At 42.9% G+C, this 27,682-nt stretch overlaps 2 protein-coding genes across 2 annotated transcripts in view; both read left to right on the top strand.

Annotated features, from left to right (window-relative positions):
- LOC124028251 (zinc finger protein with KRAB and SCAN domains 7-like) overlaps positions 1-11,106 on the top strand; it is a 16,961-nt gene extending 5,855 nt beyond the window's left edge. The window contains exon 4 of the mRNA XM_046340360.1: positions 9,690-11,106. Within this exon, the coding sequence (XP_046196316.1) occupies positions 9,690-10,240 (551 nt within the window). The 3' untranslated portion in view covers positions 10,241-11,106. The remainder of the gene's footprint in view (positions 1-9,689) is intronic.
- A 10,683-nt stretch (positions 11,107-21,789) lies between these two features.
- On the top strand, positions 21,790-27,369 carry LOC124028250 (zinc finger protein 501-like). The gene is made up of 3 exons (XM_046340359.1): positions 21,790-21,843; positions 22,819-22,954; positions 25,442-27,369. Exons 1-3 carry the CDS (start codon positions 21,841-21,843, stop codon positions 26,458-26,460), a joined length of 1,158 nt encoding a protein of 385 aa, XP_046196315.1. The 5' UTR covers positions 21,790-21,840; the 3' UTR covers positions 26,461-27,369.
- Positions 27,370-27,682: the final 313 nt, after the last annotated feature.

Raw genomic sequence — 27,682 nt, 5'->3', positions numbered from 1 at the left:
AACGATACAGTGGAACCCCCTGATCTGTTGTTTTATGAAGGGTCACCTCCCGGTACCCAGCAAGTCAGATTTCTAAAATGTTTTACGGCGAAAACATAGCATTTACATTACATTTACATTTAAGTCATTTAGCAGACGCTCTTATCCAGAGCGACTTACAAATTGGTGCATTCACCTTATGACATCCAGTGGAACAGTCACTTTACAATAGTGCATCTAAATCTTAAAGGGGGGTGAGAGGGATTACTTATCCTATCCTAGGTATTCCTTAAAGAGGTGGGGTTTCAGGTATCTCCGGAAGGTGGTGATTGACTCCGCTGTCCTGGCGTCGTGAGGGAGTTTGTTCCACCATTGGGGGGCCAGAGCAGCGAACAGTTTTGGGCTGAGCAGACTGGGCTGAGCGGGAACTGTACTTCCTCAGTGGTAGGGAGGCGAGCAGGCCAGAGGTGGATGAATGCAGTGCCCTTGTTTGGGTGTAGGGCCTGATCAGAGCCTGGAGGTACTGAGCTGCCGTTCCCCTCACAGCTCCGTAGGCAAGCACCATGGTCTTGTAGCGGATGCGAGCTTCAACTGGAAGCCAGTGGAGTGAGCGGAGGAGCGGGGTGACGTGAGAGAACTTGGGAAGGTTGAACACCAGACGGGCTGCGGCGTTCTGGATGAGTTGTAGGGGTTTAATGGCACAGGCAGGGAGCCCAGCCAACAGCGAGTTGCAGTAATCCAGATGTTGGAGATGACAAGTGCCTGGATTAGGACCTGCGCCGCTTCCTGTGTGAGGCAGGGTCGTACTCTGCGGATGTTGTAGAGCATGAACCTACAGGAACGGGCCACCACCTTGATGTTAGTTGAGAACGACAGGGTGTTGTCCGGGATCACGCCAAGGTTCTTAGCGCTCTGGGAGGAGGACACAATGGAGTTGTCAACCGTGATGGCGAGATCATGGAACGGGCAGTCCTTCCCCGGGAGGAAGAGCAGCTCCGTCTTGCCGAGGTTCAGCTTGAGGTGGTGATCCGTCATCCACACTGATATGTCTGCCAGACATGCAGAGATGCAATTCGCCACCTGGTCATCAGAAGGGGGAAAGGAGAAGATTAATTGTGTGTCGTCTGCATAGCAATGATAGGAGAGACCATGTGAGGTTATGACAGAGCCAAGTGACTTGGTGTATAGCGAGAATAGGAGAGGGCCTAGAACAGAGCCCTGGGGGACACCAGTGGTGAGAGCGCGTGGTGAGGAGACAGATTCTCGCCACGCCACCTGGTAGGAGCGACCTGTCAGGTAGGACGCAATCCAAGCGTGGGCCGCGCCGGAGATGCCCGGAGATGCCCAACGCCGGAGATGCCCAGAGATGCCCAACTCGCAGACATAGCTCATTAGCATAGCCAAGCAGGAAAAAATATGCAATCAACAAACGCAGGATTTTTAAAAAATTCACTAACCTTTTGAAATCTTCATCAGATGACAGTAATATAACATGTTACACAGTACATTCATTTTTTTTTTCAATAATCTGTAATATATATCCATAAATCTCTGTTTACAATGACGCATCGTTCAAAAAATGCTACTAAAATGTCAGGAGAAATGAAATAGCTCCGGCAGATAACGTCAGCTAACAAGGAATACACATCATAAACTTTGACTAAATATGCATGTTTTACATATGTATAGGAAGATACACTTCTTCTAAATGCAATCGCTGTGTTACATTTATTTTTAACGTTACAGGATGCGTTCACTAGGCTATACTATGAGACAGCGCTCAAAAAGTAGCATTCTGGCTCCTCTATCTTGGAGTCGACAGAAACCCAAAATTAACACATAAATATTCCCTTACCTTTGCTGTTCTTCCATCAAAAGACCTGGAAGGGATTATACTTACCAAACCAGCGTTCAGTTTTCAAGTCTGCGTCTTTCGGTTCTCAAAATAGCCACATTTCGGTCGAAATGTAGGCAAAATTCAAGTGGATGCACCAAAACGTCGAAATTATATATTATATGTCGAGTTAACTTGTCAAACTAACTTCATAATCAAGCTTTAACATGTTATAAAGGTGTACAGCAATTTTGAGAACGAACAGAAACACAGGCATCGTTCAATCGATCTTGGAAAAAAGAGAGGACTTGACCACTGCGCACATAAAAGTGAACGTTTTTTTTGAGTGACTGGCAGCTTTCGGCATGCTCAAACTCTCGCGAGCGGGCGATTCTCACAATGAGAAGCCACATTGAAAGCTGAGATCGCGCTGAACACGTAGGGACTCTTCCCAGAGCTGTGACTGTTTGGGGAGGGTGTTTGCGATGACGTCAAAGGTGGGCCAACTTTTCAGATGACAAGAGATAGTTTGGCAGAATGCATGTTCTGAGAGTTCTGCTTTACATAGAGACCAAATTTAAACGCCTTTAGAAGCTTTAGAGTGTTTTCTATTCGATAATATTTTTTATATGCATATATTAGCAATTTTGGGGGAAAATATTTTCAGTTTACTATGGGCACGCACTTTCTCCAAAAGGGGCAGTATAGAGCAAGAGTTCTAAGAGGATAAACACAATACCCCATACTGACCTTATTCTATAAACACAATACCCCATATTGACCTTATTCTATAAACACAATACCCCATACTGACCTTATTCTATAAACACAATACCCCATACTGACCTTATTCTATAAACACAATACCCCATACTGACCTTATTCTATAAACACAATACCCCATACTGACCTTATTCTATAAACACAATACCCCATACTGACCTTATTCTATAAACACAATACCCCATACTGACCTTATTCTATAAACACAATACCCCATACTGACCTTATTCTATAAACACAATACCCCATACTGACCTTATTCTATAAACACAATACCCCATACTGACCTCATTCTATAAACACAATACCCCATACCGACCTTATTCTATAAACACAATACCCCATACTGACCTTATTCTATAAACACAATACCCCATACCGACCTTATTCTATAAACACAATACCCCATGCTGACCTTATTCTATAAACACAATACCCCATGCTGACCTTATTCTATAAACACAATACCCCATACTGACCTTATTCTATAAACACAATACCCCATACTGACCTTATTCTATAAACACAATACCCCATACTGACCTTATTCTATAAACACAATACCCCATACCGACCTTATTCTATAAACACAATACCCCATACTGACCTTATTCTATAAACACAATACCCCATACTGACCTTATTCTATAAACACAATACCCCATACTGACCTTATTCTATAAACACAATACCCCATACTGACCTTATTCTATACTCAGAATATCTAATGATGAAACATTATGGAGTCTTAAAGGAGGCCTGTAGCATCTAATGATGAAACATTATGGAGTCTTAAAGGAGGCCTGTAGCATCTAATGATGAAACATTATGGAGTCTTAAAGGAGGCCTGTAGCATCTAAAGTTGAAACATTATGGAGTCTTAAAGGAGGACTGTAGCATCTAATGATGAAACATTATGGAGTCTTAAAGGAGGCCTGTAGCATCTAATGATGAAACATTATGGAGTCTTAAAGGAGGCCTGTAGCATCTAATGATGAAACATTATGGAGTCTTAAAGGAGGCCTGTAGCATCTAATGATGAAACATGATGGAGTCTTAAAGGAGGACTGCGATGGAAGGAAAAGGGATATCTAGTCAGTCACAACTGAATCCATTCATCCTAAATGTCTTCCGATTGAACACAACCCCTCTGAATCAGAGATTCAGTTACTGGCTCAACATTATTAACCTCTGGTCTACAAATGTTCCAACTTCAATTAATTATTTCTCAATTATGCTTCAAAGGAGAAGTTTACCCAACATCCAGAAACTCCTAGGTGATTCCATACATTGAAACTAGTCCCGTGGATTTTTTCCCTCTCTCCCTGTAGTGCTGTGCTGAAACAGCTGCTCTCCCCCTGTATTGCTGTACTGAAACAGCTGCTCCCCCTCTCTCTCCCTGTAGTGCTGTACTGAAACAGCTGCTCCCCCTCTCTCCCTGTAGTGCTGTACTGAAACAGCTGCTCCCCTCTCTCTCCCTGTAGTGCTGTACTGAAACAGCTGCACTCCCTCTCTCTCCCTGTAGTGCTGTACAGAAACAGCTGCACTCCTCTCTCTCCCTGTAGTGCTGTACTGAAACAGCTGCACTCCCTCTCTCTCCCTGTAGTGCTGTACTGAAACAGCTGCTCCCCCTCTCTCTCTGTAGTGCTGTACTGAAACAGCTGCTCCCCCCTCTCTCCCTGTAGTGCTGTACTGAAACAGCTGCTCCCCCCTCTCTCTCTCTGTAGTGCTGTACTGAAACAGCTGCTCTCCCTCTCTCTCTGTAGTGCTGTACTGAAACAGCTGCTCCATCTCTCTCTCTGTAGTGCTGTACTGAAACAGCTGCTCCCCCTCTCTCCCTGTAGTGCTGTACTGAAACAGCTGCTCTCCCTCTCTCTCTCTGTAGTGCTGTACTGAAACAGCTGCTCCCCTCTCTCTCCCTGTAGTGCTGTACTGAAACAGCTGCTCTCCCTCTCTCTCTGTAGTGCTGTACTGAAACAGCTGCTCCCCCTCTCTCTCTGTAGTGCTGTACTGAAACAGCTGCTCCCCCTCTCTCCTCTGTAGTGCTGTACTGAAACAGCTGCTCCCCCTCTCTCTCTCTGTAGTGCTGTACTGAAACAGCTGCTCCCCTCTCTCTCCCTGTAGTGCTGTACTGAAACAGCTGCTCTCCCTCTCTCTCCCTGTAGTGCTGTACTGAAACAGCTTCTCCCCCTCTCTCTCCATGTAGTGATGTACTGAAACAGCTTCTCCCCCCTCTCTCCCTCTAGTGCTGTACTGAAACTGCTGCTCTCCCTCTCTCTCCCTGTAGTGCTGTACTGAAACAGCTGCTCTCCCTCTCTCTCCCTGTAGTGCTGTACTGAAACAGCTGCTCTCCCTCTCTCTCCCTGTAGTGCTGTACTGAAACAGCTGCTCTCCCTCTCTCTCTCTGTAGTGCTGTACTGAAACAGCTGCTCCCCCTCTCTCTCCCTGTAGTGCTGTACTGAAACAGCTGCTCTCCCTCTCTCTCCCTGTAGTGCTGTACTGAAACAGCTTCTCCCTCTCTCTCCCTGTAGTGCTGTACTGAAACTGCTTTCCCCTTCTCTTTATGTAGTGCTGTACTGGCCTTTGTCTTTCTTTCTCTCCATGTAGTGCTGTACTGAAACTGCTGCTTTTCTCTCTCCATGTAGTGCTGTACTGAAACAGCTTCTCCCCCTCTCTCTCCATGTAGTGCTGTACTGAAACTGCTGCTGAACCCCTCTCTCCATGTAGTGCTGTACTGAAACCCTATCTCTCTCTGTAGTGCTGTACTGAAACAGCTGCAAAAACGTGACTCGTGACGTTGCTGGATACGGGCCTCACTCTGCTGCTTTGCCAGTTAATTTGTTATTTTATTACAGCTATGGCCTTTGTCTTTCACCTGGAGTTGTTTGTTTATGTCTGAGGAGAAAAACAACTTTTCAACCCGTAAAATGTATGTAAATATGATGATGTCATAGTGAATTCATGACATGTGACTGAACAAGCCTATTCATACTGTATAACATGGCTATATACACTATTATATACACTATATTGGAAAGTATTTTGACTTTTCCATATTTAGTTCGTTACAGCCTGATTCAATCTACACACAATACCCCCCTAACGACAAAGCGAAAACAGGTTTTCAGACCTGTTTGCAAATGTATAAAAAAATATAAATCTTATTTACACAAGTATTCAAACCCTTTGCTATGAGACTCGGAATGGAGCTGAGGTGCATGCTGTTACCGTTGATCATCTTTGAGGTGTTTCTACGACCTGATTGGAGTACACCTGTGGTAAATTAAATTGATTGCAAGTGATTTGGATGTCAGAGCAAAAACCAAGCCCTGAGGTCAAAGAAGAGAGGATTGAGTGACAGCACAGAACGGGGGAAGTGTACCAACACATTTCTGCAGCATGTTAAGGTAGCATGAAGGTCCCAAAAAACACAAGGTCCTCGATCATTCTTAAAAGGAAGAAGTGTGGAACCACCAAGAGCGTCTGCTAAATGACTTAAATGTAAATGTAAATGTAAGACTCTACCAAAAGCTGGCTGCCTGGCCAAACTGAACAATCGGTGGAGACGGGCCTTGGTTAGGGAGGTGACCAAGAACCCGATGGTCACTGACAGAGATCCTCTGTGGAGATGGGAGAACCTTCCAGAAGGACAACCAACTCTGCAGCACTGGTAGAGTGGCCAGATGGAAGCCACTCCTCAGTATAAGGCACCTGACAGCCCGCTTGGAAAACTCTTGGAAAACTACAAACTCCAAGTCTCAGAATGTCCTGGAGTGGCCCAACCAGAGCTCTATTCCAAGCATCACGTCTGGTGGAAACTTGGCATCAGGCAGGGGATGTTTTGCAGCAGGGACTGGGAGACTTGTTAGGACTGAGGGAAAGATGAACGGAACAAGGTACAGAGAACAGTAAAAGGCACATGAAAGTCTGCTTGGAGTTTGCCAAAAGGCACCTAAAGGACTCTCAGACCATGAGAAACAAGATTCTCTGATCTGATGAAACCAAGATTGAACTATTTGGCCTGAATGCCAAGTGTCAGGTCTGGAGGAAACCTGGCACCATCCCTACAGTGAAGCATGGTGGTGGCAGCATCTTATTTTTCATATTTTTCAGCGGCAGGGACTGGGAGACTAGTCAGGATCGAGGGAAAGATGAACGGAGCAAATTACAGAGAGATAATTGATGGAAACCTGCTCCAAAGCACTCAGGACCTCAGACTGGGGCAAAGGTTCACCTTCCAACAGGACAACGCAGACGTGGCTTCGGGACAAGTCTCTGAATGTCCTTGAGTGGCCCAACCAGAGCCCGGACTTGAACCTGATCAAACATCTCTGGAGAGACCTGAAAATAGCTGTGTAGCAATGCGCAACATCCATCCTGACAGAGCTTGAGAGGATCTGCAGAGAATGAGAGAAACTCCCCAAGTACAGGTGTGCCAAACTTGTAGTGTCAAACCCAAGAAGACTCAAGGCTGTAATCACTGCCAAAGGTGTTTCAACAAAGTACTGAGTAAATGTTCTGAATTCTTTAGTAAATGTGATATTTCAGTTTTTAATTTGTAAAAAAAAGAAAAAACAGAAAAAACAATCTAAAATCCTGTTTTTGCTTTGTCATTACAGGGTTTTGTACATTTTAATGAGCTAAAAAAAATACAATTGAATCAGTTTTAGAAAACAGTCAAGGGGTCTGAATACTTTCCGGAGGCACTGCGTGTATACAGTTGAAGTCGGACGTTTACATACACTTAGGTTGGAGTCATTAAAACTCGTTTACATACACTTAGGTTGGAGTCATTAAAACTTGTTTTTCAACCACTCCACTAATTTCTTGTTAACCAGCTAGTTTTTTAAACTAGTTTTGGAAAGTTGGGTAGGACATCTACTTTGTGCATGACACAAGTAATTTTTTCAACATTTGTTTACAGAAGTTTACATACTCTATAAACAGCTATAAACAGCACGGTTCATCTGTACAAACAATAGTATGCAAGTATAAACACCATGGGACCACGCAGCTGTCATTTCGCTCTGGAAGGAGATGCGTTGTGTCTCCTAGAGATGAACATACTTAGGTGCGAAAAGTGCAAATCAATCCCAGAAGAATAGCAAAGGACCTTGTGAAGATGCTGGAGGAAACGGGTACAAAAGTATCTATATCCACAGCAAGAGGTGATATGACAACAGCCAGTGAAAGTGCAGAGCGCCAAATTCAAGCAACAGAAATCTCATAATTAAAATTCCTCAAACATACGAGTCTCTTATACAATTTTAAAAGGTAATCTTGTTGTTAATCCCACCACAGTATCCGATTTCAAAAATGCTTTACAGTGAAAGCACACCAAATGATTACGTTAGGTCACCGCCAAGTCACAGAAAAACACAAAAAGAAGAAAAAAAGAGAGAGAATGAATCACTAACCTTTGATCTTCATCAGATGGCACTCATAGGACTTCATGTTACACAATACATGTATGTTTTGTTCGATAAAGTGCATATTTATGTCCATAAATTTACAATTTACAGAAATACTCATAATAAACATTGATAAAAGATACAAGTGTTACACATGGAACTTTAGGTAAACTTCTTCTAAATGCAACCGCTGTGTCAGATTTCAAAAAAACTTTACAGAAAAAGCATACCATGCAATAATCTGAGTACAGCCCTCAGAGACCAAAACAGCCAAACAGATATCTGCCATGTTGTGGAGTCAACATTAGTCAGAAACGGCATTATAAATATTCACTAATCTTTGATGTTCTTCATCAGAATGCACTCCAAGGAATCCCAGTTCCACAATAAATGTTTGATTTGTTTGATAGAGTTCCAAATTCCTCCTTTTGTTAGCGCGTTCAGCCCTGTAATCCAAATTCATGACGCACGAGCAGACAAAGTCAAAAAGTTACGTTACAGTCCGTAGAAACATGTCAAACGAAGTATAGAATCAATCTTTAGGGTGTTTTGAACAAATCTTCAATAATGTTCCAACCAGAGAATTCCTTTGTCTGTAGAAATGCAATGGAATGCAAGCTAACTGTCACATGAACACGCATTGTCAGCTCATGGCTCCTGGCAGTCCTCTGACTCATTCCCCTCTCATTCGGCCCCTTTCACAGTAGAAGCATCAAACAAGGTTCTAAAGACTGTTGACATCTAGTGGAAGCATTAGATAGTGCAAGATGACCAATATCCCACTGTATGTTCAATAGGGGATGCGTTGAAAAACTACAAACCTCAGATTTCCCACTTCCTGTTAGGATTTATTCTCATGTTTTTGCCTGTCATATGTGTTCTGTTATACTCCAGACATCATTCAAACTGTTTTAGAAACTTCAGAGTGTTTCTATCCAAATATACTAATAATATGCATATCTTAGCTTCTGGGACTGAGTAGCAGGCAGTTTACTCTGGGCACCTTATTCATCCAAGCTACTCAATACTGCCCCCAGCCATAAGAAGTTAACTGATTGTCTTTGGTCTGCAGCTTTTGAAATAGAACATTATTGCTTTGAGTTGTTTCATTCACAACCGTTTGCATCAAGTTGATTTGCATCATATTTCCTTTTGGCTAAAACTAGTTGTTCCTTTAGAATATGGACTTGGTCAAGAGTTTTTCGCGTTCTTTGTTATAAGTGTTTATCTGTTCTCACACACAGTTCCTTGGATAGCAGTAGCTTATCTTTTCGGCTTTCGATGTCAGCTCCCTGGTTCTCTCCTTGAGCTCCCCAGCTTCCTGCTCGTACCTCTGTTGGGCATTGAGGTACTGGTGCACTGTCCATCTCTACTGGTGGGCATAGTTGAGGGCTAAACTGGAGAGAACCTTCACAAGGCCTCTGCCCGATGGTCTATTTTGGAGAGCGTCTGTCCCAATGTCTGCATTTTTCTCGATTATGGCATCAAAATCTAACATTTCCAACCCCTTGGCATAGTTAGGATTTGCATCGTTGCTGAGGTCAGTGATCAATCTTTCCGTGGGGGAAGGTCCACTGATTAGAGGGGGAATGGGTGTAAACCCATCTGATGGATTGCTCATTGTTATGATTATAAAATATTTCAATTTACGCCTCTCTTTAAATAAACACTGTCTTTGGCAGGAGGAACACCAATCTTCGAGGAACCAAAGACGTCCAAACCAGCAAGACGACACCTCTGCGCCCAGTGTGGAAAGAGTTTTAACCAGTTAGGAAGCCTGAAAGCTCATGAGCGAATACACACAGGGGAGAAGCCTTACCACTGCTCCCAGTGTGGAACTAGGTTTACCAGATTAGGAAGCCTGAAAAGACATGAGAGGATACACACAGGAGCGAAGCCACACCATTGCGCCCAGTGTGGAAAGAGTTTTAACAAGTTAGGAAACATGAAATCTCACGAGCGAATACACACAGGGGAGAAGCCTTACCACTGCTCCCATTGTGGAAAAAGTTTTAGAGAGTCAGGAAACCTGAACGCTCATAAGCGAATACACACCGGGGAGAAGCCTTACCGCTGCTCCCACTGCGGAAAGCGTTTTAACCATTCAGGAAAGCTGAAAGAACACATGAGACTGCACACAGGGGAGAACCCTTGCAAATGCTCAGACTGTGGGAAGACATATGACTCATCACGGTCACTTAAACGTCATGTGAGAATCCACACGGGAGAATAATTACTTCTAGTGTGTATATTGATATTTCACATCACATTGACTTAAAATTCATCAGAGAACATACACAGTGCTCCCGTTGTCTTATATTGTTGACTGACAATGTGTTTACCTGTTGAAACCAGATGAAATTGAATTGTACAAAGTATTCTTAAACATATATTTGTATGTTTTTATTAGAAAACATGAGGTGAATATGGAGTTTGTCAGTTTGAATATAAAGTAGATCAGATTCCATGTGTTTAAATGGTCCTTTTTTAAACTCTGTGTGTGTTTATCTGGGTGTGTCATTCCTCCAGCACTACAGATAATCAAGTGATATTTGGATGTGATGCATTTGTTCCATTGTTTACATTTGCATTGTTGGCCCACTGATGATTTAATGAAATTAAAATGTTCACAGACTCTAATGGAAAATGGTAATTGTAAACTCAGCAAAAAAAAGAAACGTCCTCTCACTGTCAACTGTGTTTATTTTAAATAAACTTAATGTGTAAATATTTGTATGAATGTGTCCCTGAACAAAGGGGGGGGACTTTTGCTGTTGAATTCCCATGTATCGAATGAAAAATACAAGTTAAATGGGTTTCCATCACATTGTCAACTCTACTGATGGTTTTAAAAAGCTGTTTTATATAAAGAAACATGGCAACGTGCACTGTAGCCAGCAGCTCACAGATACAGTGTTGGTAGGCTACCTACATGATGAGATTATTATGGATGAGAGAGAGATATTATTTTATTTGTCAACAGGCAACCAAGCGTCAATCATCAAGTCACCAGAATAAGACCCTCAAAATGTATTGGAAAGGAGCATCAAGCTCAACACATGCACTTTCACCACCCTGTGAAGTTCATCATTTATTTCATCTGTAGCCTAATAAACTACATGGTTTCTCAAGTCATAGTGGGAGGACCACACAACATATCATCATGTGACTCCAAGTTAACTAAGATCTGATGGTTATTATATAAATATTTGCGCACGAAGGAGTTTCCACCACCATTTCTCGCTCATAAATGTTTACTGACACAAAATGATCCCACCATGTAAAATGAACTTACAAATGGTCTATTTGCATTTATAAAATTGTAAAGGCATATCCTGTTTCCATCATTACTTTGGAAATGGTTGGATCAATATCCACCTTCATGATATGGATGAAGCCTGATTTAGAATGGTTGAGTAGTTCTATATGATGTCATAATACACCCCTCTGATAATAAAATGATATTTGGAATGTCTGAGTAGTTCTATATGATGTCATAATAAACCCCTCTAATAATCCAGTGATATTTGGAATGTCTGAGTAATTCTATATGATGTCATAATAAACCCCTCTGATAATCCAGTGATATTTGGAATGTCTGAGTAGTTCTATATGATGTCATAATAAACCCCTCTGATAATCCAGTGATATTTGAAATGTCTGAGTAGTTCTATCTGATGTCATAATACACCCCTCTGATAGTGATACATTTGCTCCATTGTTTCCATGTCAGTTGGTTTCCCACTCTGATGGTTTATATCTGACAGAGGGGCTTTAAATGAATAGTATGGTGACATCTTAGTGTGTCTTGAAGTAAATAGGATTATTAATCATAAACTCCGATAGCAACAATACACTGCAGCTTTGACATCAAGAAGAGAATGGGCTGATGGGTGGTGGTGCTACTCTATAGGTAAGGCTGTCCAATATGAATGTTCAATACACACAATAGGTTGTTCAGTAGCCAGTTAGTTAGCTGCTATGTCTTTTGCTAACACAGCTACACAGCTAGCTTGCTAAGTCAAAATGCCCTCCAGGCCTGGTGGTGGCAGCAGTGCCCTACATCAACTGTTTACCAGAGCTTCCTGAGGGGAAAATAATTAGTCTGTTTATAGCTTGATTTACCATTATGGGAAGTTTTTATGTGAATGAAGTCATACCGTGTAAAAAAAAACTTAACTGGTGATGGAAACAGGAAGTTGTGATCGGTGGTGGTGTACGTCTATAGGTAAGGCTGTACAGTCCAATATGAGTGTTCAATACACACAATATGTTGACTGAGGAGGTGATGTACCACAGTCAAAGTCCTGCAATATTTTTGTAAACTATATATATTTGTGTTCTGTGGTTGTCACTGAGTTGGCTGATGTCCCGTTTCGTGGGGTCACTCCATAGTTAAGGCTGTACAGTGACTATAGAAAGTCTACATCTTAGTTAACTTTGTGACTTCAATGAAAGTTAACCAGAGGCTCTGATGAACCCTACAGGACGATGGAGGATCCCAATGAAAGTTAACCAGAGGCTCTGATGAACCCTACAGGACGATGGAGGATCCCAATGAAAGTTAACCAGAGGCTCTGATGAACCCTACAGGACGATGGAGGATCCCAATGAAAGTTAACCAGAGGCTCTGATGAACCCTACAGGACGATGGAGGATCCCAATGAAAGTTAACCAGAGGCTCTGATGAACCCTACAGGACGATGGAGGAATCCCAATGAAAGTTAACCAGAGGCTCTGATGAACCCTACAGGACTGATGGAGGATCCCAATGAAAGTTAACCAGAGGCTCTGATGAACCCTACAGGACGATGGAGGATCCCAATGAAAGATAACCAGAGGCTCTGATGAACCCTACAGGACGATGGAGGATCCCAATGAAAGTTAACCAGAGGCTCTGATGAACCCTACAGGACGATGGAGGATCCCAATGAAAGTTAACCAGAGGCTCTGATGAACCCTACAGGACGATGGAGGATCCCAATGAAAGTTAACCAGAGGCTCTGATGAACCCTACAGGACGATGGAGGAATCCAACAGAAGAGACAACATATATCTACATTGCAATTATTCTCGAATGAGAGTCGTTCATGTGCAAAGGATTAGCATTTCAATGAATGTAATTATAGACTGTGTAATGAATCCATGTTGTCTTTCCTGCTCTCTGTCACACCCCTTTCCCTTTGTCTACCAAGCTGTCATATCGGCTTAGCTCTCTAGGGACTTTTCTATCATTGTTAGTTACCAATATATGTTTTATGTATTTCTGTGATTATTTAGTTAGTCAATAAATAAATAATCCAGTTTGTATATTGCTGATTCCTTATTAAGGAAACTAGGGTTCGTGAAGAAGAATTTGGACATTTTTGGAATGAGAACTGATGAGGTAACAATTAATAATAATTTAATGACTGATTGATGACTGAAATGTAAGAGATCTTTAGATTATTAAGAGTTCGTTCGGAAGACGGAACTCTTTAAATAAACTTCTCCGTGGTGCCCCAGGTTGTTAGTGGTTATTAATTGTTGCATGATTTACTTCAATCACGTAATCAATTAAACGTTTGGTAATGGATTTGATAAAAGTAGCATGTCATCACATTAAGGATAGTAAAGACATGACATTATTGTGTGTTGATTGATGAGGAACAAATGGGATTGAATACATTTTAGAATAAGGCTGTAATGTAACAAAATGTGGAAAGAGTCAAGTGGAAAAAACTCCATGAGGAAGAAAGGATTCCCAGATGATCTTTTAGATGTTCTGTCTTCAGGATGTTCTGGGTTGATGGCTGTTGGAGAGGGAGGGGCAGTTGAGTGAGCTGGGGCCTTTTATTGCCCTTCATCTGGGAGCCTGACAGCTTGTGACATGATGAGAGAGAGTGAGAGAGGGTCGACCTGTAAGATATTCTGTGTTATAAACATACTTCTATTTGAAGAGGTTTTTATGTTATATGTTATATAAGTTATATGCATGAAAATAGAGATGTTTAAAACATTTCACATTTTGGAGAGGTTTTTGCTGACTCTAGGGGACACCTAAGCCTTGTTATGGATAAATGTCTATAAAGTCTATATTTCAATAAACACAACAGACATTTTGTTATATTTCAGTCTTCTGTGATGTATTTAAAGTGTCATATTGGGATGAAAACTCAAATATGAATACATTTAAACTATACCTGACATGGTACTGGTGTCTTCTTCTTTTAAGCCCATAACCATGTGTGTGATGTGTCAACTCCATGTGTTGCCACTATCATGTATCCTACCATGACTATATCCAACCCTACTCCATGTGTTGCCACTATCATGTATCCTACCATGACTATATCAACCCTACTCCATGTGTTGTCTCTATCATGTATCCTACCATGACTATATCCAACCCTACTCCATGTGTTACCACTATCATGTATCCTACCATGACTATATCAACCCTACTCCATGTGTTGTCACTATCATGTATCCTACCATGACTATATCAACCCTACTCCATGTGTTGTCACTATCATGTATCCTACCATGACTATATCAACCCTACTCCATGTGTTGTCACTATCATGTATCCTACCATGACTATATCAACCCTACTCCATGTGTTGTCACTATCATGTATCCTACCATGACTATATCAACCCTACTCCATGTGTTGTCTCTATCATGTATCCTACCATGACTATATCAACCCTACTCCATGTGTTACCACTATCATGTATCCTACCATGACTATATCAACCCTACTCCATGTGTTGTCTCTATCATGTATCCTACCATGACTATATCAACCCTACTCCATGCCACTATCATGTATCCTTGACTATATCAACCCACCTCTATCATGTATCCTACCATGACTATATCAACCCTACTCCATGTGTTGTCTCTATCATGTATCCTACCATGACTATATCAACCCTACTCCATGTGATGTCACTATCATGTATCCTACCATGACTATATCAACCCTACTCCATGTGTTGTCTCTATCATGTATCCTACCATGACTATATCAACCCTACTCCATGTGTTGTCACTATCATGTATCCTACCATGACTATATCAACCCTACTCCATGTGTTGTCTCTATCATGTATCCTACCATGACTATATCAACCCTACTCCATGTGTTGTCTCTATCATGTATCCTACCATGACTATATCAACCCTACTCCATGTGTTGTCTATCATGTATCCTCATGACTATATCCAACCCCTCCATGTGTTACCACTACTATCCTATGACATATCAACCCTACTCCATGTGTTGTCTCTATCATGTATCCTACCATGACTATATCAACCCTACTCCATGTGTTGTCTCTATCATGTATCCTACCATGACTATATCAACCCTACTCCATGTGTTGTCTCTATCATGTATCCTACCATGACTATATCAACCCTACTCCATGTGTTGTCTCTATCATGTATCCTACCATGACTATATCAACCCTACTCCATGTGTTGTCATGTATCCTATCATGTATCCTACCATGACTATATCAACCCGTTTACCCAAGATAAACCATGCTACCAAATACTAATTGTGTTGTCTGACCCATTGGGAATGTGATGATAGAAATTCTGAAATAAATTATCCTATCTTCCATTTGACTATATCAACCCTAAGACTCCAAATGTGAATTGTGAAAAACTGAGTTTAAATGTATTTGGCTAAGGTCTATGTAAACTTCCAACATCAACTCTATATCCTACCATGACTACATCAACCCTACTCCATGTGTTGCCACTATCATGTATCCTACCATGACTATATCAACCCAACTCCATGTGTTGTCTACCATAACTCCAATCATGCCACTATCATGTATCCTACCATGACTATATCAACCCACCTCCATGTGTTGTCTCTATCATGTATCCTACCATGACTATATCAACCCTACTCCATGTGTTGCCACTATCATGTATCCTACCATGACTATATCAACCCTACTCCATGTGTTGTCACTATCATGTATCCTACCATGACTATATCAACCCTACTCCATGTGTTGTCACTATCATGTATCCTACCATAACTATATCCAACCCTACTCCATGTGTTGCCACTATCATGTATCCTACCATGACTATATCAACCCACCTCCATGTGTTGTCTCTATCATGTATCCTACCATGACTATATCAACCCTACTCCATGTGTTGCCACTATCATGTATCCTACCATAACTATATCAACCCTACTCCATGTGTTGTCTCTATCATGTATCCTACCATGACTATATCAACCCTACTCCATGTGTTGTCACTATCATGTATCCTACCATGACTATATCAACCCTACTCCATGTGTTGTCACTATCATGTATCCTACCATGACTATATCAACCCTACTCCATGTGTTGTCTCTATCATGTATCCTACCATGACTATATCAACCCTACTCCATGTGTTGTCACTATCATGTATCCTACCATGACTATATCAACCCTACTCCATGTGTTGCCACTATCATGTATCCTACCATGACTATATCAACCCTACTCCATGTGTTGCCACTATCATGTATCCTACCAATGACTATATCAACCCTACTCCATGTGTTGCCACTATCATGTATTCTACTATTACTATCATGTATCCTACCAATACTATAGCAAGCTCTACTCCATGTGTTGCCACTATCATGTATTCTACTATTACCATAGCAAGCTCAACTCCATGTGTTGCCACTATCATGTATTCTACTATTACTATAGCAAGCTCTACTCCATGTGTTGCCACTATCATGAATTCTACTTGGCTGAAGCTTTGATCCAGTGGAAGAATTAAAGGTCACTTCAGGATACAACTGCTACTCTACACAATCCCTAGATAAGCCAGTAATGAGAGAAAAGCTTAACATCCTTATCATTTATCGCCCTCCAGGTCCCCTCGGAGAGTTCATCAATGAGCTTGATGCCTTGATGAGCTCCTTTCCTGAGGACGGCTCACCTCTCACAGTTCTGGGCGACTTTAACCTCCCCACGTCTACCTTTGACTCATTCCTCTCTGCCTCCTTCTTTCCACTCCTCTCCTCTTTTGACCTCACCCTCTCACCTTCCCCCCCTACTCACAAGGCAGGCAATACGCTCGACCTCATCTTTACTAGATGCTGTTCTTCCACTAACCTCATTGCCAACTCCAAAGCGACTTACAGTCATGTGTGCATACATCTACGTATGGGTGGTCCCGGGAATCGAACCCACTACCCTGGCGTTACAAGCGCCTACCAACTGAGCTACAGAAGGACCAGAAGGAACTCCCCTCCAAGTCTCCGACCACTACCTTGTATCCTTTTCCCTCTCGCTCTCATCCAACACTTCCCACACTGCCCCTACTCGGATATTATCGCGCCGTCCCAACCTTCGCTATCTCTCCCCCGCTACTCTCTCCTCTTCCATCCTATCATCTCTTCCCTCTGCTCAAACCTTCTCCAACCTATCTCCTGATTCTGCCTCCTCAACCCTCCTCTCCTCCCTTTCTGCATCCTTTGACTCTCTATGTCCCCTATCTTCCAGGCCGGCTCGGTCCTCCCCTCCCGCTCCGTGGCTTGACGACTCATTGCGAGCTCACAGAACAGGGCTCCGGGCAGCCGAGCGGAAATGGAGGAAAACTCGCCTCCCTGCGGACCTGGCATCCTTTCACTCCCTCCTCTCTACATTTTCCTCCTCTGTCTCTGCTGCTAAAGCCACTTACTACCACTCTAAATTCCAAGCATCTGCCTCTAACCCTAGGAAGCTCTTTGCCACCTTCTCCTCCCTCCTGAATCCTCCCCCCCTCCTCCCTCTCTGCAGATGACTTCGTCAACCATTTTGAAAAGAAGGTCGACGACATCCGATCCTCGTTTGCTAAGTCAAACGACACCGCTGGTTCTGCTCACACTGCCCTACCCTGTGCTCTGACCTCTTTCTCCCCTCTCTCTCCAGATGAAATCTCGCGTCTTGTGATGGCCGGCCGCCCAACAACCTGCCCGCTCGACCCTATCCCCTCCTCTCTTCTCCAGACCATTTCCGGAGACCTTCTCCCTTACCTCACCTCGCTCATCAACTTATCCCTGACCGCTGGCTACGTCCCTTCCGTCTTCAAGAGAGCGAGAGTTGCACCCCTTCTGAAAAAACCTACACTCGATCCCTCCGATGTCAACAACTACAGACCAGTATCCCTTCTTTCTTTTCTCTCCAAAACTCTTGAACGTGCCGTCCTTGGTCAGCTCTCCCGCTATCTCTCTCAGAATGACCTTCTTGATCCAAATCAGTCAGGTTTCAAGACTAGTCATTCAACTGAGACTGCTCTTCTCTGTATCACGGAGGCGCTCCGCACCGCTAAAGCTAACTCTCTCTCCTCTGCTCTCATCCTTCTAGACCTATCGGCTGCCTTCGATACTGTGAACCATCAGATCTTCCTCTCCACCCTCTCCGAGTTGGGCATTTCCGGCGCGGCCCACGCTTGGATTGCGTCCTACTTGATAGGTCGCTCCTACCAGGTGGCGTGGCGAGAATCTGTCTCCTCACCACGCGCTCTCACCACTGGTGTCCCCCAGGGCTCTGTTCTAGGCCCTCTCCTATTCTCGCTATACACCAAGTCACTTGGCTCTGTCATAACCTCACATGGTCTCTCCTATCATTGCTATGCAGACGACACACAATTAATCTTCTCCTTTCCCCCTTCTGATGACCAGGTGGCGAATCGCATCTCTGCATGTCTGGCAGACATATCAGTGTGGATGACGGATCACCACCTCAAGCTGAACTTCGGCAAGACGGAGCTGCTCTTCCTCCCGGGGAAGGACTGCCCGTTCCATGATCTCGCCATCACGGTTGACAACTCCATTGTGTCCTCCTCCCAGAGCGCTAAGAACCTTGGCGTGATCCTGGACAACACCCTGTCGTTCTCAACTAACATCAAGGCGGTGGCCCGTTCCTGTAGGTTCATGCTCTACAACATCCGCAGAGTACGACCCTGCCTCACACAGGAAGCGGCGCAGGTTCTAATCCAGGCACTTGTCATCTCCCGTCTGGATTACTGTAACTCGCTGTTGGCTGGGCTCCCTGCCTGTGCCATTAAACCCCTACAACTCATCCAGAACGCCGCAGCCCGTCTAGTGTTCAACCTTCCCAAGTTCTCTCACGTCACCCCGCTCCTCCGCTCTCTCCACTGGCTTCCAGTTGAAGCTCGCATCCACTACAAGACCATGGTGCTTGCCTACGGAGCTGTGAGGGGAACGGCACCTCAGTACCTCCAGGCTCTGATCAGGCCCTACACCCAAATAAGGGCACTGCGTTCATCCACCTCTGGCCTGCTCGCCTCCCTAACACTGAGGAAGTACAGTTCCCGCTCAGCCCAATCAAAACTGTTCGTTGCTCTGGCTCCCCAATGGTGGAACAAACTCCCTCACGACGCCAGGACAGCGGAGTCAATCACCACCTTCCGGAGACACCTGAAACCCCACCTCTTTAAGGAATACCTAGGATAGGATAAAGTAATCCTTCTCACCCCCCCCCTTAAAATATTTAGATGCACTATTGTAAAGTGGTTGTTCCACTGGATGTCATAAGGTGAATGCACCAATTTGTATGTCGCTCTGGATAAGAGCGTCTGCTAAATGACTTAAATGTAAATGTAAATGTAAAATGTATAGAATATGTAAAGACCTATTAAATCAGTATTTTTTTAAACATAATTCCGTTTTAGTTTTTTTCTCCAATTCCAGTTTTCTCTGTTTAGTTTTTCCAGGTTTCTGATGTCCCTGTTTTCTCTCTCAGAATCCCACGGTTAATGAATAGAATAACAATGACATTGGATGTTCTAAGTCCACAATAAGAGTTAAACCTCATCAAGAGACCACTTTTGAAGTCTGAGAAAAATCTAAGAATTGTTCATTTTTATGTGTAGATACCCTTTAATTCAAGTGGCACCAGCAAGAGCCTTGTTTGGTTAGTGGTGTCTCTGTAGCACACATGTGATTAACATTTAATATTTAACATTTAATTGACAAGGTTTTTGGAAAAGCTTTTCTATCAACCAGAAGATGGTTGTCATTAGCATCATCGCTAACAGCTACACATAGTGGATCATTAGTATCATCGCTAACAGCTACACATAGTGGATCATTAGCATCATCGCTAACAGCTACACATAGTGGATCATTAGCATCATCGCTAACAGCTAGCTACACATAGTGGATCATTAGCATCATCGCTAACAGCTCCACATAGTGGATCATTAGCATCATCGCTAACAGCTCCACAGTGGATCATTAGCATCATCGCTAACAGTGGATCATTAGTATCATCGCTAACAGCTACACATAGTGGATCATTAGCATCATCGCTAACAGCTACACATAGTGGATCATTAGTATCATCGCTAACAGCTACACATAGTGGATCATTAGCATCATCGCTAACAGCTACACATAGTGGATCATTAGCATCATCAGCTACACATAGTGGATCTAACAGCTACACATAGTGGTAGACAAATGCACTCAGACAGGGGCATTTCCTGGATCTAGTTTCCTCTTCAGAAAGTTGAAGGAAAATACAAATCAATGAGACTAATTTAACGATGGCAAATTCAGACAGGGGCAGGTTTCCTCTTCAGAAAGTTGGGTTCAAGAATAAAGATGACAAAAATCGAATACTCTTTAATCTGTCACCTAATCCTGTCTAACGGGCAGGTCAGCCCTGGAGTAAAGTATTTGCTGTAAGAAGTAAGAGAAAACATAACATATGGTTCTTTATTTATTCGCATGACATGGCTTGCCAGAATAAACATTGTTATTAATATTTTTCCAGCCTGCGTTATCCACTCCAGTCAGCAGAGAGCGATATGAGTCTTTCAGGTGATGCTGCTTGCGTGACGTATAATCTAGTGGACGGAACTGGAGGCTTCTTCAACAGCGACAAAAGGCTTCTGATTCAACCAACGTGTTGCTTTGTTAGCGAACAAAGTTGAGTCTTTGAAGCTCTTTAGACCAATCGTGTGTATATTACTCTTAGTGTTTTGAATATAATTATGTTTACCCATCTACTAGTTCATTTTAACGTCATTTGCTCGTTAAATTAGCAAATATGTTACTAGATTGATACTGCATTAGGCTAACCGACCGGAGCATGAGCTCACAAAGCTCGACCGAGAAAGAAGCTCTGGTGAAAGGAGAGGAAGAAGCTTTCAGGATGAAAAGGGAGGAAGAGGACGCTATCACATTGGAAGAAGAAGAGGATGATATTACAGTGAAAGAGGAAGATGGGAAAGAGGTTGTCAAGGTGGAAGGGGAGGAGGTAGAAGCTTTCAGAATCAAAAAGGAGGAAGATGCCATGACATTGAAAGAAGAGAATGTAGTGAAAGAAGAGGAAGAACATGTTGGAGCAAAAGAGGAAGAGGAGGCTATCTCAATAAAAAAGGAGGAAGACGTTTTGGGAGTGAAAGCGGAGGAGGCTGAAGATCAGACTACCACCAGTGAGTACTGTCTTAAAAACAGGGACACTATGTAGTTCACATGAATTCTCCATGTGGTCTACATTAAAGTTAACCCTCATCTAATAAAACAGGCTTTTAAAATCTACTTAAAATATCAAAGGGATGCAAAAGGCACCCATTTTGTGGAAATTACCCTTTACATTTGCAACACAAACAATATTTGACAAAATCATGATGAAAGTGGACATTTTAGACATATTCATGCCTCTTGATTGCAATAGACGGTCATAAGTTCTCGTTCATACAGGAGAGAGACATGACTATCGTGGATCCTCTGGGGAGCTTCAACAACATCCTGATGCTGACGAGTCAGAGAAGAGTCTCTCCAGATCAGATCACCAGATGGTACAGCTTGGTTTGGGCATACAGCTTGGTCTGGTCTAGCATACAGCTTGGTCTGGTCTAGCATACAGCTTGGTCTGGTCTAGCATACAGCTTGGTCTGGTCTAGCATACAGCTTGGTCTGGTCTAGCATACAGCTTGGTCTGGTCTAGCATACAGCATGGTCTGGTCTAGCATACAGCTTGGTCTGGTCTAGCATACAGCTTGGTCTGGTCTAGCATACAGCTTGGTCTGGTCTAGCATACAGCTTGGTCTGGTCTAGCATACAGCTTGGTCTGGTCTAGCATACAGCTTGGTCTGGTCTAGCATACAGCTTGGTCTGGTCTAGCATACAGCTTGGTCTGGTCTAGCATACAGCTTGGTCTGGTCTAGCATACAGCTTGGTCTGGTCTAGCATACAGCTTGGTCTGGTCTAGCATACAGCTTGGTCTGGTCTAGCATACAGCTTGGTCTGGTCTAGCATACAGCTTGGTCTGGTCTAGCATACAGCTTGGTCTGGTCTAGCATACAGCTTGGTCTGGTCTAGCATACAGCTTGGTCTGGTCTAGCATACAGCTTGGTCTGGTCTAACATACAGCTTGGTCTGGTCTAGCATACAGCTTGGTCTGGTCTAGCATACAGCTTGGTCTGGTCTAACATACAGCTTGGCTTGGTCTCATACAGCTTGGTCTGGTCTAACATACAGCTTGGTCTGGTCTAGCATACAGCTTGGTCTGGTCTAACATACAGCTTGGTCTGGTCTAGCATACAGCTTGGTCTGGTACAGCTTGGTCTAGCATACAGCTTGGTCTGGTCTAGCATACAGCTTGGTCTGGTCTAGCATACAGCTTGGTCTGGTCTAGCATACAGCTTGGTCTGGTCTAGCATACAGCTTGCTCTATCGGGGTCTAGGCTGGGTTTCTGTAAAGCACTTCATGACAACAGTGGCATCAGCATCCATAATGATATGTGTCTGTGTCCCCTCTTTATGGTTACCAGGACAACGCTAGCCCTTCCTTACTGCTGGGTATGAAGAGGTTGTCTGTGCTGCTGGTGGACTGCAGGAAAACAACGGGGCTGAGTGGAACTGTGAGAGGACGACAAGAGAAGAAAGGATCAGATTTGACACATCAAAGTAAGTGCTGTAGTTCAGTTTGAACAAACAAAATACATCTGCCCACTGGTATTTGTTACCAGGACAACCAGCAGAGTTCTGTTAGTTGACAGGAAGATGGCCTGGTATCTGTTACCAGGACAACCAGCAGAGTTCTGTTAGTTGACATGAAGATGGACTGGTATCTGTTACCAGGACAACCAGCAGAGTTATGTTAGTTGACAGGAAGATAGACTGGTGGATATGGATGTTATGAATATCAAAACACTGAAAAAGGATTCTACCAATGAAAAGAGAGGAACCAATAGACCATATAAAACCTTGATAAAAGTTAGCTTTAGAGAGAAACCAATAGACCATATAAAACCTTGATGAAAGTTAGATTTAGAGAGGAACCAATAGACCATATAAAACCTTGATAAAACTTAGCTTTAGAGAGTTTCAAGATGATCCAATGTAAGCTGCTTGTTTAACAAAAACTTTTCCTTAAAAATGATTACTCTTTTCAATCTTTACCAGCGACATTTGAGTAAAGCCAGTGTGTCTGTATGCGGATGACTCAACACTGTACACGTCAGTTACCACAGAAACTGAAATGACAGCAACACTTAACAAAGAGCTGCAGTGAGTTTCAGAATGGGTGGCAAGGAATAAATTAGTCCTAAATATTTCAGATTACCTTAAATTACATGGCCTACTATGCTAATTCTGTAGCGGTAATTTTAGAGGGGGGTAAGGATAAAGTTTGTTAGTGCGCCAGGCAGGTATTAACACTAGTTATTAAAGTTAGTTGAATAGAATCCCTGTAGTGCTGTCCTGAAACAGCTGCAAAACATGACGAGTGACGTTGTGTGTGTTTTGTGAGACAAAACTGCATATTTGAGAGTGGCCTTTTAGTTTCCCCGGCACAAGGTGCACCTGTGTAATAATCAAGCAGTTCAATCAGCTCCTTGATATGCCACACCTGTCAGGTGGATGGATTATCTTGGCAGAGAATAAATGTTAACTAACTAATGTTAACTAACAGGGATGTTAAAAAATATTGTAGTTACTATCAGTTTGAGGAACATCTTTCCAAATATTTCACTTTACCCAAAATATGACATCAGCGATAGTCAAAATGTTGAAAATCTGTGAACGTCTAAATAAGAAATTGGTCCATTTAAACAGCAGGTGTTGAACCCTTTCAACAACGGGGAGATGTTACTGATGTGCTTTGTGTCTTCAACTTAAAAACAAGTTTTGGACTTCCACTTAAAATGACTTATTTACTTATTTTATGTTTAAGGAAGTGTGTACAGTCGTGGCCAAAAGTTTTGAGAATGACACAAATGTTAATTTTCACCAAATCTGCTGCCTCAGTTTGTATATACTCAAATGTTATGAAGAGTGTTCTGATGAATTGCAATTAATTGCAAAGTTCCTCTTTTCCATGCAATTGAACTGAGTCCCCCACAAAACTGGAAGCTTCAAAAGGAGGGTGGTGCTTGGAATCATTGTTCTTCATATGTCACCCACGGTTACCTGCAAGGAAACATGTGCTGTCATCATTGCTTTGCACAAAAAGGGCTCGGGATCGGGGCACCACCAATACAGAGCTCAGGAATGACAGCAGGCAGGTGTGAGTGCATCTGCACGCACAGTGAAGCGAAGACTTTTGGTGTCAAGAAGGCCACTTCTCTCCAGGAAAAACATCAGGGACAGACTGATATTCTGCAAAAGTTACAGGGATTGGACTGCTGAGGACTGGGGTAAAGTCATTTTCTCTGATGAATCCCCTTTCCGAATGTTTGGGGCATCCGGAAAAAAGCTTGTCCGGGGAAGACAAGGTGAGCGCAACCATCAGTCCTGTGTCATGCCAACAGTAAAGCATCCTGAGACCATTCATGTGTGGGGGTTGCTTCTCAGCCAAGGGTGTGGGCTCACTCACAATGTTGCCTAAGAACACAGCCATGAATAAAGAATGGTACCAACACATCCTCCGAGAGCAACTTCTCCCAACCATCCAGGAACAGTTTGGTGACGAACAATGCCTTTTCCAGCATGATGGGAGAACCTTGCCATAAGGCAAAAGTGATAACTAAGTGGCTCGGGTAACAAAACATCAGTATTTTGGGTCCATGGCCAGGAAACTCCCCAGACCTTAATCCCATTGAGAACTTGTGGCCAATCATCAAGAGGCGGGTGGACAAACAAAAACCCACAAAATCCAAGCATTGATTATGCAAGAATGGGCTGCCATCAGTCAGGATGTGGCCCAGAAGTTAATTGACAGCATGTTTAGTTTTTTGTGTTCTGACGAAAACAGAATGAATAAATAAGTAGTGTAAACATTGTCAGTAATTACCAGGAAACTCTACAACATTTGTTTTAAAATCACACTAAGATTGTTAAAACTGGTCTTAGGTTATTGAGGGATCTGATTAGGATTTACCCTCGTAGCAAGGCCATTTTATCATGTGGAGGTTTCATTCAGGTCTCTATTTTAAAAAACACTGTCTTTGGCAGGAGAAAGACCAGACTCAGAGGAACCAGAGCCAGGGATATCCAAACCAGCAAGAAGACACCAGTGTTCCCACTGTGGAAAGGGTTTTAACCACTTAAGTAATCTTAAACGACACGAGAGAATACACACAGGGGAGAAGCCTTACCACTGCTCCCAGTGTGGAAAGATGTTTAACCAGAAAGGAACCCTGAAAGCTCACGAGAACATTCACACAGGGGAGAAGCCTTATCACTGCTCCCAGTGTGGAAAGTGTTTCAACAAGTCAGGGAAGCTGAAAGAGCATGTGATAATTCACACAGGGGAGAAGCCTTATCACTGCTCCCAGTGTGGAAAGATGTTTACCCGGAAAGGAAACCTGAAAAAGCACGAGAGAATACACACCAGGGAGAAGCCTTACCACTGCTCCCAGTGTGGCAAGTGTTTCAGTGGGAAAGGGGATCTGAAAAAGCACGAAAGAATACACACAGGGGACAAGCCTTACCACTGCTCCCAGTGTAGCAAGTGTTTTAACCAGGGAGGGGCCCTGAAACAGCACGAGAGAATACACACAGGGGACAAGCCTTACCACTGCTCCCAGTGTGGCAAGTGTTTTAACCGGAAAGGAAACCTGAAAGCTCATGAGAACATTCACAAAGGGGAGAAGCCTTACCACTGCTCCCAGTGTGGCAAGTGTTTTAACCGGGTAGGAGCCCTGAAAAAGCACGAGAGAATACACACAGGGGAGAAGCCTTACCACTGCTCCCAGTGTGGCAAGTGTTTCGGTTGGAAAGGGGATCTGAAAAAGCACGAAAGAATACACACAGGGGAGAAGCCTTACCAATGCTCCCAGTGTGGCAAGTGTTTTACCCAGTTAGAGACCCTGAAACAGCACAAGATAATACACACAGGGGAGAAACCTTACCACTGCTCACAGTGTGGCAAGTGTTTTACCCAGTTAGGGTCCCTGAAACAGCACAAGATAATACACACAAGGGAGATGCATTACCACTGCTCCCAGGGTGCCATGCTTTTGCCCATTTAGGAAGCCTGAAAGAACATGAGACACAGAGGAGAAGGCTTACAGAAGGTTAGATTTTGTGAAAAGATATTACTCATCACAATCACACAATCACATCCACACAGGAGAGAGAAATGACTTCTCTTTGCATGTATATTGATATTTCACATCTCATTGACTAACAAGTCATCAGAGAACATACACAGTGCTCCCATTGTCTTATATTGTTGCCTTATAATGTGTTTACCTGTTTTTACCAGCTGAAATTGCTTCTTCCAATTATTGAGTAACATGTACCTGTTAAGAAACTGACTGTTAGATATGTTAAGGCTCCATGGATTGATGAGGAATTTAAAAACTGTATGTTTGAAAGAGTTGGGGCAAAAGGAGTGGCTAATAAGTCTGGCTGCACATCTGGCTGGTTTACATACTGCAAACTGAGAAATGATGTGACCAAACTCAACAAAAATAATAAACTTTAATATGAAGCCAAGATCAATGATATAAAGAATGATGGAAAAAAACTTGTAAAAAAACACCATGAAAGAAAAGTAGTGCAAGTATCGAATTTTGTAAAGTTAGTGTGGGAGAGGTGGAACAATTGGTATCGATCAATAATGACAAACCTCCTGGCATTGACAACTTAGATGGAAAGCTACTGAGGACAGTAGCTGACTCTATAGCCACTCCTATCTGACATATTTTTAATATGAGCCAAGAGGAAAGTCTTTGTTCTCAGGCCCGGAGGGAAGCCAAATTAATCCACTACCCAAGAGTGGTAAAGCTGCCTTTACAGCAGACCTATAAGCTGGCAGCAAGCTCTAAGCAAACTGTTGGGGAAAAAATGGTTTGAACAAATACAATGCTATATTTCTGTAAACAAATGAACAACAGACATTCAGCATGCTTATAGAGAAGGACACTCAACATGTACTGCACTAACACAAATGACTGATGATTGGTTGAGAGAAATTGATAACAAGAAGATTGTGGGAGCTCTATTGTTAGATTTCGGTACAGCCTTTGATATTATTTACCATAACCTGTTGTTTAAGAATGTTTGTGCTTTGGCTTTTCAACCTCTGCCATAATGTGGATTCAGAGCTGTCTATCTAATAGAACTCAGAGGGTTTTTAATGGAAGCTTCTCTAATGTCAAACATATGAAGTGTGATGTACCGCAGGGCAGCTCTCTAGGCCCTCTACTCTTTTCTATTTTTACCATGTATGCTGATGATTCAACTATA

This window comes from Oncorhynchus gorbuscha, unplaced genomic scaffold, assembly GCF_021184085.1.
Source record: "Oncorhynchus gorbuscha isolate QuinsamMale2020 ecotype Even-year unplaced genomic scaffold, OgorEven_v1.0 Un_scaffold_3907, whole genome shotgun sequence".
In the NCBI taxonomy this organism is placed as follows: Eukaryota; Metazoa; Chordata; class Actinopteri; order Salmoniformes; family Salmonidae; genus Oncorhynchus; species Oncorhynchus gorbuscha.
This window is presented reverse-complemented; position numbering and strand designations above follow the sequence as displayed.

Coding starts and splice junctions, on each gene's coding strand:
- LOC124028250 (XM_046340359.1), top strand. Junction 22,955..25,441: donor ATCAGATTTGACACATCAAA/GTAAGTGCTGTA, acceptor TGTCTTTGGCAG/GAGAAAGACCAGACTCAGAG.